This window comes from Fukomys damarensis, unplaced genomic scaffold (genome assembly GCF_012274545.1).
Source record: "Fukomys damarensis isolate Sample0158 unplaced genomic scaffold, DMR_v1.0_HiC HiC_scaffold_7, whole genome shotgun sequence".
Lineage (NCBI taxonomy): Eukaryota > Metazoa > Chordata > Mammalia > Rodentia > Bathyergidae > Fukomys > Fukomys damarensis.
The window spans coordinates 8,310,920-8,328,668 of NW_022900919.1; the positions used below are offsets into that span (position 1 = coordinate 8,310,920).

The window sequence follows — 17,749 nt, forward strand, 5'->3', positions numbered from 1 at the left end:
AACATAAGACTTAACACCAATTCAATTTTTGTTAAAGACATCGTTAACACAGATTTTAAAAGTCTGACAGCTATAAAGCAGGTCATTCAATTCTATCAACCTGGCTGATATTTCAAAACACAAACCTCAGCAGCTGAAATAATGCACTCAGGTAGCTGGCCAAGATTTGGTGTCCTTACTACTCCTCTAGGTCTAAACTGCAGACAATGATGTCATTAATGTTTTTTTTTATGAATCGATTTTAGAAGTCCAATTGACAAGCAAACTTCAAAGGACTCTGATAACACCAACTAATGCAAAGTTCAAACATCAACTTTATCATAATTGACAAATTTTCCATAAAAACATTGTGGATTGGGGCCAGGGATTTAGCTCAGTGGTGCTGCCGCCTGCCTCGCAAGTGCAAGGGCCTGAGTTCAATCCTTGGTACCAAAAAATAAAATTGTGGAGCAAGGTTTTATTATAAAATGAAGATCCATGTTGAGTGGTGCTCAGGTCAAGAAGAATTTCAAGAAGTGGGATTATACGAATATCAGATATAGCTACAAAAAGGAACTGTTTACCTGTGTTTCACTTTATTTCTACAGTCTAGCCTTTTGGAGTCTCACCCCAACATGAGAGGAGTATACCAAGCTTCTCAATTCTTGGGCGGGAACTTTCAGTGGGGCAGGAAGCATAAGAGAAAATGTATACAAAAAAGGTATGTGGGATACAAACAACACTAAATTTAAAAGTTAAGCTATAAATATTTGGAAAGATACATATAAGATGAGCAGTCTTAATTGGTAACACCTTTATATATTTTCTCACATTTAACTGTTTTCTGCTAAATAAGACCCTACAACACATTTTATCTGTTTAATTCCATTAAGAGGACTTAATACAGCACAGTTTAGGCGTAAATTCCTACCTTGAAATCACTATTTCATTTTGTAACACTTCACTCAATAATATGTTTCTCATCACTTTATTAAAGACAATGAATCACTCCACAATAACCTTAAGGTAGAAGCTCCTGACGTTTTGTGGAATAAGCATTTAGAAATATTTCCTGGAAGTAACCTGTTTTCAGATGTCTCCAGGACATACAATATCTTAGCAGGGAATGAATTCCCTGCCCTTGCTTTTAGATCATGATAATGGCAACTGTGATTATCACAAATTAACAAGATGACAATGGGCTGAAAATCCAAAGGGTTACACTTATTCTTGTAACTTTTTGCCATACGTAACTATGTTTTTGTGATATTAAGAACATAACCTATTGTTCCAGTATGTAAGACACATTTATTATATGTAGTTAAACTGCTAGTCAATCATCTTGGGAGGAGCCTCAAAGTGAAAGAACCTATTTGGCTGCAAAAAGAACAAGGTAAATGTAAGTGACTACCAAAGAAGACCTTTGAGACAAACTTTTCAATTCTCATTCTCACTGCACCTCTAGAAGGCCCATCATTTCTCCACATTCCAATCTCTGAAAACATTTCCAGCTGCTCTAAGACATAGTGTAACAGTTGCTAATAGTCTTTGGTAAGGAAAGAAGATTAGAAAACCCAAGAAACTATCTTGATGTACTACACTTGATCTTAGCCAAAAGGCCGAGAAGCGATGAAACTATCTTGATGTATACGCTACATTAAAGCAATTTGTGCTTTAGAAAACAATGATGTCTGGTGTGAAGGAGGCACCAAGTAAATGCTTAACTGAACTTAAGGCCCAGGTGTAAGGAATAAACTGGGTATTACGGGGAAATGTGTACTGAAGCATCCCTGCAGCTAGGAGTGGTGGCACATGCCTGTAATCTCAGCACTCGGGAGCTCAAACAGGAGGATCACTAATAGTTTGAGGCCAGGTTGGGCTACATAGCAAACCTGAACTGCCTAATGAGACCCTGTCTCAAAATCCAACTAACAAACAAACTTCCTCAGAAGGTAGTAGACTTTGTTTCAGCAATAATATTCTTTATGCCTTAGTTAAAATAGATACCTACAACGTTACACAATAGAATTCACTCACCCACTGGGCTGCTTCCAGCTCCATTTGGCACTGTGAGATCTGTAGTGCTCAACATGCTACCTAACAACGTTAGAGAGGAGAGAGAGGGCAGACAATGAGTACAAATTTACTCTCCAATACCTGAATACAAACTGAACAAAAAAGTTAACCTTCCCTCTACTCCTAAAAAACACAAAACTAGCGCAGTCTGATGTTGGCATTAATGTGAAACTTGACAGTGTTATACACATGTATGTGTGTATATAAATGTGTAACCACATGGAACATATATAATTATGTACACCCACTCTGGACTACTTATTAAACTCTGGATTTGTCTGCCTTTGTGTGCATCAATACCAAACAGCCCAAACAAGTAAGAATGAAGACAGTGCATAAGGAGTACCATTAAATCTAAGGCTTAAGGGATACACTATTATCACACAGACTAGTACAGCAAGTGCACTGCAATTTTCTACTGAAATCCTGAACTAATTCCGACAAGAGGAAATGCAAAAGATGCTCTCTCACCAGCAAGTTTATTCCTGTATTTCTAACATGATGGTTCACCCTCAATTTTAAAAAGGATACAATTTTAAAATGGATCCAGTTCTATTAACAGTGACTCTTGCTTAGCTAAGTTAATACAATTAAGACTGGTAGAAAAATAAATATCTTAGGTTTGCAATTAACTTTTCATTCTCTGTTTAAAAACCAAAAGAACAGGTACATACTTGTATTGCCAGTACTTGGTGGTCTCTGAGGAGCTCCTGGGGATACATTTCTATGTAACGTGGCAGGAGGAGGAGAGAGCATGCTTGAATCTGCTAACGTGGAGCTGGCTGCCAAAGAAGGTGACACAAGTGAACTCCCTGGGTTAGTGTAGGACAAAGCATTAGGGCTGCTCACAGGGACTGTGACAGACATCGAGAAGTTCTGAGGTGGTAAGCCAGGCTGTTAACAAAGAACAAGGAGGAGAAAACCTTTAGTTTCATTTATTTCTACATTAAGTAACTTATGAATTGTGACAAGGTAACTTGCATTATTAAAAGTAAAGGATAAGTATTTAATCAATTTGCAGATTTAAACTATTTTCTTGAAAATTATATTTGAACATGAACATATATGACACAAACCTTTTCATTTCAGTATTTTATATAATATATACACTAATAAAATATATTCTATATTTCAAATCTTCATAGAAATTAAAACCAGAGGTTAAAGTTTATTGAATTTAGACATCACAAAATATATCACTGTTACCAAGTAAGCATTAATAGGCACTTCAAGGCAAACTAGTTTAGTAACATTACATTTCTTTTGGAAGATCCCAAAATATTACAAAAAGGGAAAATTGTACATACATATTATTAACTTGATATGTCAAGTTTGGGACCTTACAAACAAGCCCCAGTCTGACTTGATTGACAAACATTCTTTGATGGGCAAAAATAAAGAAAAAGCAAGTAATTACATAACACAGCACAAAGTAATCTGAGTGTAATGAAAAAAACATAAAGACTTAAAATTACTGGCAAACAATGAAATTTTTGGTATCTCCTTTAAATTGCATGAAGATTAAACTACAAAGCTTTATAATAGATTTTCCCTCCCATCAAATATTCCCATTCTATTTTCCTCCTATATTTCCTACATAGACCATTTACAATATATTTGTTCATCATGATAAATGACAGTCCTCTTTATAATTTAACACATACCCAATGGGGCTGTATTTCATATGTCTTGCTGCCAGGCAGCTCTGAACTACTGATAGAACATTCATATAGGCATGACTGTCCCATCAGGTGGCATGTGACAATCTATTCGTTGGTACAAGCTGCCTAATGGGACAGTCATACATATACCACTGGTGGTTGATGGTTGAAGCCAACAGAAATGTGTAAAAAGGGGAAGAACAAACAAACAATAAAATAAAAACAAAAAGAATCCCTTGCCCTCATTTTACATTAGTGATTTGAAAAAGTAAGTACCACAGCTAATTCAAAGTTGGAAGAATATAGGTTATGTGCTCTACTCAATACAATTTCAAGTAGAAAAATTATAACAATTCACCAACAAATATAAAAACAGATACATCAGAACATTTTTTCAATAATAAAACAATTTGGAGAAAATGAAAAACGGAAATAAAATGTTTGTAAATGGGGAGGGGAGGAGGGGGTGAAGCGAGGGCAGGGACAAGGGGAAAAAATGAGAACCAGGACCCATCATGTAAAGGTACAAGATCTCAATAATGAATGTAACTATTGTATACCTAAAATGTGCCAATAAACTCAATGAGGAAAAAAAATACTAACAGAACAATTTTATTTGTGCAATGTTTCACAGTTTAAAATCAACAGCAAGAATAATATCCCTGTGAAGTCAGAGAGATTTTACTTTGTTTGCTGTTGTTTTGACAATGAATGCTATTAGCCAAAAATACACCTCCTTAAAGATTTTTTTTTTTTTTTGGTGCCTGGGATTGAACTTGGGTCCTTGCACTTGCAAGGCAGGCCATCAAAGCACAGAGCTAAATCCCTGGCACCTTAAAGCTATTTTTAATGAGCTTAGAGAATTACTTTGAGGAAATGACATAGGATGAATTCTTCAGAGATATCTTTAAGAGAATTAACATGAACAATGATGTAAATACTAGCATTGGAAATAATTTTTTCCATGAAAGCTTACATATACAGAATTTAAAAATTAGATCCAGACTAACAGTTATAAGTGGTCCTTGCCAATGAGCTTCCAGTGAAAACTCTCTGAAGAACTATAAGTCCAGGAGCATGAGCTCAAAAAAGTATTGTTTCACTGTCACTGGATATATGAACACAGGAAAATTTTAAAATGTCTATTTTGCAGTCAGTTTAAGAACACTGCTCCTTTAAATTATTCCAGGTCTCTCTTCCTCTGTACTTAAAGCATAAGAATAAAAATTTGGTGGAATCCCAGCCAGTGCTTTTGGGACATTTCCAAAGGCCCATACAGTAAGCTTAGTTCTACTAATATTAAAGCAAGTATATAAAATATTGTAAGTAATTTCAAAATACCAACTTTTGAAATAAACCCAACTACTTTACATTTGGCATTCTTAAGATCTACCTAAGTATGTATTGTAAGATACATATTTCAAGTCAAGGGAGAGAAGGAAAGTATATATATGTATATATATATGTATATATATATATGTATATATTTCACATTAAAAATCATGAAATTTTAGAACTGGAAGAGATCTTAAAGCTATGTGAACCAACTCAATTTACAGATGAAGAAACAGGATTCAGGATGTTTAGGTGCCCTATCTAAAGATATAAAGGTAAGTAACTAGCAGGACCTGGCTTAGGGTGTTTTACATCTAACATTTAAGATGTTGAACATATATAAGATTTCGGCAATTTTAAAGTTCTATAAAATAAAAAATGTTAATAAAACTACTTATTTTCCCTCCTAATTAGTTATCATTACCCATTATAAAAATAAATAAGGTGTGGTCAATCTCTTCATGCACAAGATAAAAGCACAAACCATACTATAGTACTCACTGCGATTTTATGATTCCGCATCATATTATCAAATTCCTCATTAATTTTTTTATACTTTTCTTCTGTATGTGGAGTTAGCACATATGAAGTATCAGGGTCTGGGCTGTCGCACCCTCTGTGTTCCTTCTTGTTCAGAGCCTAAATAATGAAGTTAACAAAAAGGATCAACAAATAAAAAGTAGAGGTAAAGTGAAAGTACTTACAGGGCCTCGTTTGAAAATAAAATCACTATCTTCATTTAGTTTGCTGAATCTGTCCTCCGAGAGTGGACTGTGCTCAAAGTAATCGTCAGCATCAGGGCTCTCACAACCATTAAGGCCTTTCTTTCTTAAAGTCTGAAATACAATTGGAAAATTCACACACAAATAATACTAACTTTCCATGAGTTTCTTTTTGTAAAAGTTATTAAGAGAGCACAGATTCAACTGAATTATATAAAGAGCCACTGAAATATTCTGTAAATTATCACAAAATATACTCCAATTCCTCAAGTAAGGTAAACCTGAGATACAAGCCAAATTAATTCCCCCATTGCATATTAAGAGAAAAGGGATATTTACTTGTTTGGATTCTTCCTTTCAAAGCTTCTTAATAGAATATTAAATTACTCACTGTTCTGACAGCCACCACTAGAATCTGATTACAGTATTTGGTAGGGCCAATGAGTATAAGAACCAATTTAGAATTCTATCAAAATGCTTTAAGAACTTAATAGTACTCATATATATTGAGCATTTTACCAACTTTATTACCATTTCCATATAATTCTGAAATACAAAAGTACAAATATTTATGTCAGTAATAACTCTCTCCTATGAAGTATATATATTAACTTACATATTTTAAAAATTTATATTCAAAGAGGTATTCAGAATGTATCCCCTTTCCCCTCTGCTCACCCTCCTTAGGAGTTTCTTCAGAGTTTAATCCACTGAATTAGCTTTCTGAAGAATTTTCCTGAGTGTCATTAAAGAATTCCCAGGATCATAATTACTATTTTTCTTACTTCATGGTAAAAATATGATGGAGAGTTTCCTGATTTCTTATTTTTAAAACTCATTATGAAGTAACTTATCTACTATTTAAAAGAATAAAAACCAAGGGCTTGAAGAATATTTGCCTTCAGAATGTCGAATTTAAAAAACTCCCAATGAGTCTTATTTTAAATTAAAATAACTGGATTCAACAATTAAAAAGCTTTGAGACTTGGTAAATTTCCAGCAAAACCCAAAGAAGTATTAGGAAGTTGATTTCCAAATGGGCTTAACAGAGCTAAATTAGGCAATAAAGTTTGACCAATAAAGTAGTCCTAAATAAGTTCATCAATAAATGACTGTTTAGATTTAAGGCATATTTTGATTAATTTATAAGTACAGTATCTTTTAAAACCTGATTTGCAGTAATTATGGGTGTTTATTTTATTTTTTCCCCCTGAGGAAGGATGTAAACATAGTACACTAATATTAGAGAATTTTTTTCTTAGTTTTTCCAAAGCCAAGTTACTTTATACAATTATTTTGCATGCTTATAGAAAGTCATAAACAGTCATCATGCTTCTCAAATTATCTGGCATGTGCTAGGAATCCCATACATCGTGCCTGATACTTTAAGGTGCAATCACTGAACATGAGCATATAGCAAACACCGTTATCTATTCCCCCACAGCTACACCATGGACACTAAGCTCAGTGAATTTAGTAACATGGTCATGTATGTGTATTTAGTCATAAAAGTCCTGTTGCTGGGCCAGGGATTTAGCTCAGTGGTGCTATGCCTGCCTTGCAAGTCCATGGTCCAGAGTTCAATCTCTGATACTGGAAGGGTGTGGAGGTCCTGTTGTTAACACTAAGGGATGAAGGCACTTATTCTCCCTACCCATGCAAGAAAGTTCTATTTGCCAAATCTTTGGAAATTGTTATCAGTGGAGAAAAGGTTAACACTCAATATAATGAAACACAATGTACTCTCATAACCTATACAGCTCTAGAAACAAAACAAAGACAGTCGATGCCTATACAGAAATCTTACCATGGAATTGATTTATTCTAACCCTAAATCTCTGGATACGTCTAATTTTCACATATCTTAAGAGTAGTTAATTTCATCTTGTGATTCTTCATACACTGAAATTTCCACAAATAGCAATCACCAAATATGTAATTCTCAACACTTTTTAATCTACAGAGGGAAGAACAACATGGCCTTTGTTCAAAATTTATGTGAAATTATTGTATTCTACAAGAGTAGGGTTAACCCTACTTGTATTTATGAGGAAGAAGGTGCTCTGGTCTCTCCAGCTCGGCAAGCCTTCAGTTCTTAAGGGTTCCTGTCACAGCACAGCCGGGGAATTTAAGAGGCATTATCAGCTCTGAAGATAACAAGCTAATGTATGTCTGTTTGACAGCCAACTTGATTCTCCTTATCACCAAATACGAAGAGTTGCTTTGAGGGCTCAACTCCATAAAAAGACCTTTTCTGTCTTCATCGTTACCAAATAGCATAATAGTAAGTTTCTCCTGTGTCACTGGTACTAACAAGTGGAATGCTGCAATCTATTAACAAGGGCAGGTGAGACACTCACAAAACAGTCCAGCTTCACTTTTTTCAAATGCTTCAAATTAGCTACAATAAAAACACTGACTCAGTGAAGACAATGGTTTGAAAGGTGATCACTATGGGGAATCTGCTTCTAAATGGAAAGAATGCATCAAGAATATTATGACTGTGCATTTAGGCTACTGCTGATATTCCATTCTAAAGTAAAAAGAACTTGAAGAACTTTTGTTTTTCATAAATGTGATTCAAAGTTTTTCAGTGTAATTCTGGCAAACTGAATGAGAGAACTCAATTGTGCCAAAATAATTTCAAAGTTCAATGGTGTGTACCATTTAAATGCATTAATCCCAATTGCTTTACTTTTCTTAGTTTATGAAAAAATAAAACAAAATTTAATAACCAAATAAAATATCTTTAAATAGATCAAAAAATTAAAGTATCTTCAATGAAAAGAGAATAACTGGTCATTACACTGTATATAATTATCAAATAGAGTACAAGACATAAACCAAAAGATTTTCACAAAAAAGAAACAACACAAAACTTTCTTTTCAATGAATTAAGATAATCTACTAGTATCAATGAAACAAATTAGCACATACTATATACTGAAATGTTTTTAAAACAATAGAATATATAATTTAGGGAACTAGTTGCTTTCCCTCAATTTCTGCATCCTGAAACTTACATAGCAAACCATTAAAGAGATTACTTGATGAGCAATTAAGTTATTAATACAAGCTGAAGTGAAATACAGTCCATTTTATGCACTTTATATATCAGTATTCCAAACATGTTTAAAGGTACTATTTGGTAAGATTACTTAAATGAAACCCTAAAATTAATGTACCTATATTTTTCAGCAGTCCATTTGCTATAAAAGACAAATTTTATTTTTGAAGGGTCAGTTAAGCAATTTTTAAAAACAAACATTTTCCTTTTGTCATCAGTGAAGTTTAAATTTGATTATGATCTTAATTTTACTTATTGTGATTTAGACCAAACCAGGTACAGTCTGCATATAGTCATTTATGATACAAAGATATGGGATTTAAATAAATAAATATTCTTAGCTAACATTTACCTTTGAACACTAGTTATACAGGATAAACTGTAAAATTTTTAAAAATAGATCAATAACTTAAAGTATCTTCAATGGAAAACTGCAGGGCACATCCTTTCAAGTTCTCTGACTCTATGGGTTTGGGCCATTGTCTCTGAGCTGCTTTACCACTTCTAGAAATTAATTTGTAGGCAACTGAGAGTAACTCAAATAATTTATGCTTACAAATATACAAATTAATTTGTCACACGAGGATTCAATAGATCTTTCCCCTACTAGGTGTATGTCTATGAAGCAAATTCATTTGACTTTCTTGATGGGCTTATATATTTGATTTTGAATTCATCTGTTAACTACATGCAATATTTTTCATTTTCCCACAGTACTATTCAATGACTGACTTTATCTATCTCATTTTCATCTTGTATCTGTCTTAGAGTCATGACTTTACCTTTTTGGAAAATTATCTGTTATTACTTATGAATGTGAATGACCATGGACTTACTGGCAACAAACCTAAATTCAGGGAAGAGAAAGATTCCCAGTAACCCTTGATAGGATTTAGGATTAGACTGAGCACTGGTTTTTAAAAGAAAAAATAATATGTTGTTCATTAAAAATTTTAAAAATACTTGATTACCTACTTAAAGGTATTCCTTGTTTAATAACTGTTTGGACTTATGACCAAGGTATAATGTTTGGACTTGACCTAGTGCTAGGACTCATGACTTGGTTTAGTTGTTGTAGTTGTAGTATAGTTCTGTGTGTATCATTTATAGAGGCTATCTTTTTTGTACAGTGCCATCTTATTTGTATAATTTTTACTGAATGTACTGTACAGTGCTGTAGTTTTGTGTTGTTATAATTACAGTACTGCAAATAACAGTGAAAATATTGTAATGTACATACTACATGCAATTCCTCATTTAGTGACCAATTCAATTAATAACCTAGCTACAAGAACAGGAATTGATTGTTACACAAGGAATGTTTATAATGTATATATGAGCTATATTAATTCATTATTGTATCAAATATTAAGGAACTATGATCAGATAAGACTTGTGATCTTTCACTATCATCAAGAAATTAAAAAGTAGTCTTTAATTTTTATGCTAATTCATAAGTTGTTAATTACAATCACAATGTTGAGGACTGTCTAAAACAGCAAATCCAGGGTTTCTTTTTCATCTGAACTGACTGTGATCTCAAGCAAAACTGAAGCTGGTGGCGGAAGAGTGAATAGTGTTCTGCCTATGAGCATTTCCTAGTAAGAGGGGTTCCTACGCATCATGTCTACATCTTTTCTGTACTGCAAATGCCCAAATAAAATGTAAAAAGTAAAAGACTGGTGTTTGTTCTTTGGTACTAAGCCAGTTTTACCTAAATGAAGGGGAACTGAAAGCCTTCTATCTGTTGACCAAAGAATTCAATAGTAGGGAAGCTCATTTTTAAACAAAATTATGAAATATATTTTTAAAAACTTTAACTGACAAATAAAAACTACAAGTTAAGAGCTAGGGATTTAGCTCAATGGTTCTGCTGCCTGCCTCGCAAGTGCAAGGACCCAAGTTGGATCCCCAATACCAAAATAACAACAACAACAATAAACTACAAATCAGAATGACATTTTAATATTTGTATAGGCAGGCTCTTGACTTTAAAATTTCCATACCAATTTAAGGAAAAACTGATAATTTAGTGGATGCCCTAGCTAGAACCTCCATTTATATTATGGCTACCTTTGTTTCTTTGACCAGGCCATTCCACAACTCTTAAAAAAAAAAAAAAAAAAAAAAAAAAAAAACACTGCAGATAACTGACAGTAAAAATCACTTTCTGTGAAATACCATTATCCTGTAGATAATGACTGTATTTGTTTCCACTTAAAAATTTCAGTATTTTAAATTTATGAGTTCATTCAATTCATTTTACACAAAGACTATTGATTGTGCCTTCAGGATAGTCATCTCACAAACTAGCATTGATGGCAGACATCAGTGGGCCTTGAACCTTGAAAGCCCCTGGGAGGTGGATATTTTGGTATCAGGCATTCAGTGATTTTTTTTGTTTGTCTGTTTGAGACTGAATCCCACTATATTGCCCAGGCTGGCCTTGAAATCAAGGTGATTCTCCTACTTCAGCCTCTAGATTTCTGGGATTACAAGCATGAGCTACTATGGGCCAGCCCCAGTTATCTTTTAGGTACCATATTAACACTCTTTCATGTCTCCTTATTCATGTCCTGTATTTTACAAAATCTGGCTGGTTCTTTCACAGCCTAGAAAGAAAAAAGAATCTTCAATCTATGAGTGATGACTATTTACTCTTTTGGGACAAATAATTGATACAAATAATGGTATCAACCTGAACAAATGTCTTTAAACTCATGTGTTCTATTATTCTACTAAAAGAGATTAAGTAACCTTACCTTTCAAGTTCAAGAAAATATTTACAGAATTCTGGTTATATGCTACTGGATGGCAGACTATGTACATTTGTCTCTCATATTTTAGCTTACATAATAAATCTTTTAGTGAAACTGAAGATGGTAAGACACTTGTGGAGACAAGAATGCTCTTTAGACTTTTAAGTATTTTTTCTTTTACACAATAAACATAAAAATAGATTATTAGGCAAAAGAAGCTAAGTTAAAATAGATTTAGCTCCCTGTTACTAGTAAGCAAAAAATTATGTATTTAAAAATTTAGACAATCATTTTCCATGTTATGTATTTTAATATACATGTACATATGCATATACACAAATAAACTAAAATAATCTTTGATTTTTTTAAAGAGTAGGAAAATCAAACTACCTTTCATTCTAAATATATTAAAATAATATATGTTATGTGGGGACTTAAATAACTGAAAAATAACTCAAGGGACTAGCATTATCTGGACACTTTAGCATATATACTTAATTTTGGATTCCAGGTGTATACTACCTACACATACCATAGCCTGTGTCTATAGAAAGAGTGAAGTTGTAACTCTCTACTACTAAGGATTGCAAAAGTTATATGCTATACTTTTTAACCATCAAATTCCATTCTAAACTAACAGAATTAGAGCATATGCACATGACACTGTAAAATTAAAAAGTACACAAAGGGGTATATGCATGGTCTTTAAATGTGCAGGGAGCTAGTTAATTAAATCAGTCCATAATTTTATCACCCACCTTAAATTTCACTTCTGTGAAGCATAAATGCTTCATTAATACTGGCTGAACAGATAATTAGCCAGATAACTCTACACAAGGTGTAAGTAAATACGTACTTTAAAACTAAAGGAATAATATGTCTCAAGCTCCAAGTCAAACTAGTCCCTTAGAATATTTTTAAAACAAGGTAAAGTTCTCTTTACACCCATTTCAATAATTATTTCCAATTTGAAGCAAATACTATTCTTTCTAGCCATTAGGCTAGGGATGAAGAGAGGTTTTTAATTTTACTGTAGTTAGCGATTCTAACCCTTATGACATTTTTATTTATTGTATAAGAAATCTTTTTCTATTTCAAAATCATAAAGGTAATTTCCTATATTATCCTCTAAATAGCTCTGTAATTTTACCTATCATAATTAGTCTGTAATTATGCTGTTCAATCTCATAGGTCTTCTCGTACAGATATCTAATTGTCCAGTACCACTGCTTAAAGAGTTGGTTCTTTCCTATTAGATCTGTGTTGTTATCTCACATACATTATGTTTCGCTTCTGAGCCATCATTCATTCCATATTTGTGTCAATGCCACAGTATATTTGGCATTTCATATTTGTGTCAATGCCACAGTATCTTACTATAGCTTTAAAATTAGCATCAATACACTGTATTGCAAATCCTTTCATCTTGTTGTTGTTCCTCAAAAGGTCTTTTCTTTCCCTTTGAATTTCAGCATTAGTTCAGGAGGTTTTCAAAAATCATTTCTTGAGATCTGATGGATATTTCATTAAGTGTATAGATTACTTTATGTAGAAGAGATACACAACTATTGAGGCTTCCAATTTATGAATATAGTATAACCATGTGTTCCCAAAATAAATCCAATTATAATATATTATTCTTTATAGTACTGGGTTTAATTTAGTTGATGTAAATAGTGCTAGAGGCTTTCACAAAAAAATACCACAATTCTCAGTGTCTTTCAACAATGAATGTATATTTCTTGTTCACACAAAGCCCAAAGAAGATGTCTCTTATTCTCAAAGAGCCTTCTGTGAGACTTGGCCTAGTCTTTTAGAGGAGCAGGGTGAGTTGGGGAGTGCTGGTGAATGAACCCTTGCTCATGGCTAAGCACACTCTACTACTGATCAACATGCCCTACCCACACCCAGAGTCATTTATCTTGTGGTCTCACATATAGGACCACAGAATCTATATCTGGATTCTTTACACCTGGTTGGCAAACAGGGAAGAGAGAATGAGTATCATGTGGGAAATAGCTCACAGGCCAGGCTGGGAAGCAGAATGCACATACCCTCCTTTGGGCAGAACTCAGTTACATGGCCATTCTTAAATGTAAGGAAAGTTGATACGAACTCTAGATGTGTTGTTCTTAAGCAGTAGAGAAAATGAAAATAAAAGTGTCTCCATTAAAAAATAATTGAACACAGAAAAATAGATTAATATTTTGTGTGGGATTTTATATTTACATTCAGAGATCAAATTCTGATTCTCTTTAAAACCCTGTTGTTTAGGCTAGCTTCATTATAATGAGGAAATGAGAATTTTTTTCCTTTTAATCTCTGAAAAAGTTTGCAAAATAATGGCAATTTTTTTCTTTCTGCCATCTAAGTACTAACCAGGCTTGACCCTGCTTAGCTTTCAAGATCAGACAAGATCGGGCGTGTTCAGGGTGGTATGGCTGTAGACAATTTTTTTCTTTCTTTAAAAAAAAAATCTGCTAGTTTTTGTTTATGATGTCATCTGGACTTAGGAGTTTTGTGGTAAACTTGAAATGAGTCATTTTTCTATTGCTGTGACAAAACATCTAACATACACAACTCAAGGATGAAAGGGTTACTTTTGCTCATGGTTTCAGAGGTTCCAATTCATGGTTGGCTGGCTCCAAGTCAGAAGCATCAGAAAAGACCATAGTGGAGGAAAGCAGACTCACCTCATTGCAGTCAAGAAACAGAACAGGGTAGGGCCAGAATGCTAGGGCCCAAGGACCACACAGAGTATAGTCTCCAAGGTCACAACCACCTCCCAAGACCTGGAAGTGTGTTTCACTGATCTCTCATGCCAATCAAGATTAGTCATCACAAGCCCACCCCTTGTCAATATGACATCTAAACTCAGTTGCTTACACTATAATCTCCCAGTAAAAACAGTAACAAGATTATGATTCTGCCTAACTTGATGTAACTGTCCTGGATACAAGTGAAAATGCACTAATTCCTTCCCCAAAGTCTCAATTCCAATGTTTCTCAAAAGCCCAAGTCTCAGGCCAGGGATTTAGCTCAGTGGTGCCGCCCCCTGCCTCACAAGCGCAAGGTCCAAATTCAATCCCCAGTACAAAAAAAAAAAAAGCCAAGTCTAAAAGCCAAATCTAAAGTCTCCTAAGAGTCAAGGCAAACTCTTAGCTGTGAGCCTCTATAAAATTCACAAAGGTTTCATGCTCCTAAGGTAGAATGCACAGGGTAAACATTCCCACCCAAAAGGTAGAATAGGAAATAGAAAAGAACTGGAGCAAAGCAAGACCAAAACCCAGCAGGGCAAACATTAAGTCCTATAGCCTTGGGGGTACACCATGGCATGATGTGAGCTTCAAAGGGCTTGGACAGCCCTGCCCCATGGCCTCTCTCTTGGGCTGGCTCTGCTTATTGCGTGTGGCTTTCCTTGGCCAACATTCCTTGATTCTGGCATTTCCAACTTCCAGGGGTTTCCACTGAAGATTTTACCTCCTTCCACAGTTTTACACATCACCTTCTCAGTGGCTCCTGGAAGGGATTTTGACCCTATCACATTGCCTTGCCTGCTAGACCTCCTCCAAAAGCTGGGTAGAAACCTCCAAGACCCATTAATTCTTGCATTCTGCATGTTGGCAAAACCAGCATCATATGTGAAAGTCTGGTAGCAGCTTCAGTAGTATGTGGAACTTTCATGGATCACAGCTGTAGTGGCCTGTGGGTGCCTGGGATGGCTGGGCATGATAAGACAAATCCCAGGGAACTATTTCCCTAAGTGGCTCTTCTTTAGCGTGGTGCCCAGGGACTCTCTTCTCAAAGGAAAGGTTTATACTTACATCCCCGAGACTGCAATGAGTTAGCATCTTGCTGATTTCTGAGATACGCTTAAGCAATCTTTTCTGTTGTCCCAATGCAAATACTTGGCTTCTTTTTAACACCACTGATCTTTTGAATAACTATACCTTCCTTGGCTCCAGTTTACAAATGCTTCTTTTCTGGCCAAACTGGGAGTTTGTCAGATCTTTCTGCTCTACATTTTTCTCCCAGTTCTCACTAAAAATGTGGCTAAAAATAGCAGTACCCAGACATAGCCTGCATTGGGCTTCCTTGAAATTTCTTCCACCAGATTAATTTGTCCAATATCTTTAAACACAACCTCCCACTAAGTCTCATGACATGGACAAAATGCAAAGTTTTTTTTCCAAAATGTAACATGAATAAACTCCAGTCCAATTCCCAATGAAGTCCTCATTCCCACCTGAAACCACATGAGCACCTTTCCTGTCTGCATTCCTATCTGCATTCGGTTCTTCTGAGCACCCACCAGCATTCTGGAGCTCTTCTGAGCTACCATCAAGCATTGCTTGTGACACATCAAGGTTTCACTAGCCTGTATCTTCAAATTTTTCCAGAATCCTCCTGCAAACCAGTTCCAAAGACTTCCGAACCACACAATCAGGTATCACAGCAATGATCCCACTCTTCGGTATCTATATTCTATATTCTGTTTCACATAAACCAACTGAGATATACAACTTAATGGAGAAAGATTTTATTTGGCTCATGGTTTCAGTCTATGGTTAATATTGATGTACTTTTAGTACAAAAATATTGAATCTCTGACACATACGGATGTTAAAGACATATAGATATTCATTAATAATCACAAGAAATGTCTTACAAAGATGTGAGAGTTACATTACAAAGTAATATATTATCACACTCCCATGAATTCTCATATATGTAACATCAATCTCATGGAGAAAAATACGACCTCAAGACTGGAAAAACTACACTTACAGATGTAGTTTCTTGTAAAAAACATAAATGAAAATGAAAGTGTAGGAAATAATATTCAAGTAGCAAAATAAATATAGTACATCTGAAATTACAAGGGATACAGTGTTTCCCGTGTGAGGTGATGGCACAGCAGCATGTGGAAGGGCAGGGTTATGAGGGTTATGTTCCTCACACTGTGGATGCATCATCCTGCTGCTTCACATTCTCTTAGCAATAAAAGAGCAGGACTGGGAGCTGGATATGGAAGGAAGCTTTGCCTTGTCTTCATCCACTGAAGCCCTGTAGTACATTAGTCAAGCCTCTTAAACTCCCTCTCTGTTCCATTTCTCATCTATAATATTGGGGGAGGGAGGAGGTCTGCCCCAAAAGCCTCTTTGTGGATGTTTATTAACTATCAGCAAACCTAAGCAAAATCATGACCTCCAATCTGATGAGACAAAAAGTTATTTAACTTTCTATTTTGCTAACTTGAAGAACCAGATTCTATATCCCATTATCTCCACAAACCTCTCATGAACTATTCCTGGAAGAAAATAAATTCAACAAAACTCTTATAACAATGCAGAACTGAACTGAAATGTAACCCATTAAAAATGTGTTCCCTAGTGGCAACTAATACCAATACTGCTGTACTATTTTGAATTTTTTAAAAAAGGTTTAAGAAATTACAATTTGTTCTTTCTCATTGTCTGAAACTACTTTAGGGCATGGTCTTGGGATTAAATATTTTAAAAGCTAGGAAACTCCTGCAAAGAGATTGTACATAAACTTGAAGCTTTCAGTTGACAAGTGCACTTAAGACAAGTTAATACAAATTGCTTAGGTCTTATCTCAAAAGGGAGGGCTGGGGAATGGGAAAAAATAACAACCAAGATAAGATATGTAAAGGTACAAGATCCCAATGATGAATGTAACTGTATTACATACCTAAAATGTACCAATATAAACTTATAAAGATTTTTAAAAAGTTGTCAATTCAGTAGATCTGAGTCAAGTCTCAAGAACGTGCATTTCTACAAAGTTCTCTAGTAATGCTCATGCCACTGGTCAGGGTACCACATTTTGAAAACCACTGACTTTAAATATTATATTCCCACATCATGTGCTTTTATGTTCTAATTGATAAATATATCATATATTGATTCCCTAAGAGTTTAATTATTTCCAAATTCCCTTGTAATTTGAAAGTAGGCAAGGCTGGGCATGATAGCACACTCCTGTAATCCCAGCACTCAGGAGGCTGAGGCAGAAGGACCACTGAGAGTTTGAGGCCAGCCAGGGCTACAAAGTGAGTTCAAGGCCAGCCTGAACTGCATAGCGAGACCATGTCTCAAAAAGAAAGAAAGAAAGAGCAAAGATAAT

At 34.8% G+C, this 17,749-nt stretch overlaps 1 protein-coding gene and 1 pseudogene across 4 annotated transcripts in view; both read right to left on the reverse strand.

Annotated features, from left to right (window-relative positions):
- The window catches only part of Mef2a (myocyte enhancer factor 2A), a 91,317-nt gene that overhangs the window by 24,521 nt on the left and 49,047 nt on the right, over positions 1–17,749 (reverse strand). For 2 of the 4 annotated variants that reach the window (XM_010607852.1, XM_010607850.1), the window contains exons 4-6: positions 5,553–5,690; positions 2,730–2,949; positions 2,017–2,076 (exon numbers count right to left, since the gene is read on the reverse strand). In XM_010607852.1, coding sequence (XP_010606154.1) covers positions 2,017–2,076; positions 2,730–2,949; positions 5,553–5,690 — 418 coding nt within the window. Of the gene's footprint in view, positions 1–2,016; positions 2,077–2,729; positions 2,950–5,552; positions 5,691–5,755; positions 5,888–17,749 lie in introns of all 4 variants that reach the window. The other 2 variants (XM_010607853.1, XM_010607851.1) reach the window with 1 other exon arrangement.
- On the reverse strand, positions 1,478–1,610 carry LOC117285243 (annotated as a pseudogene).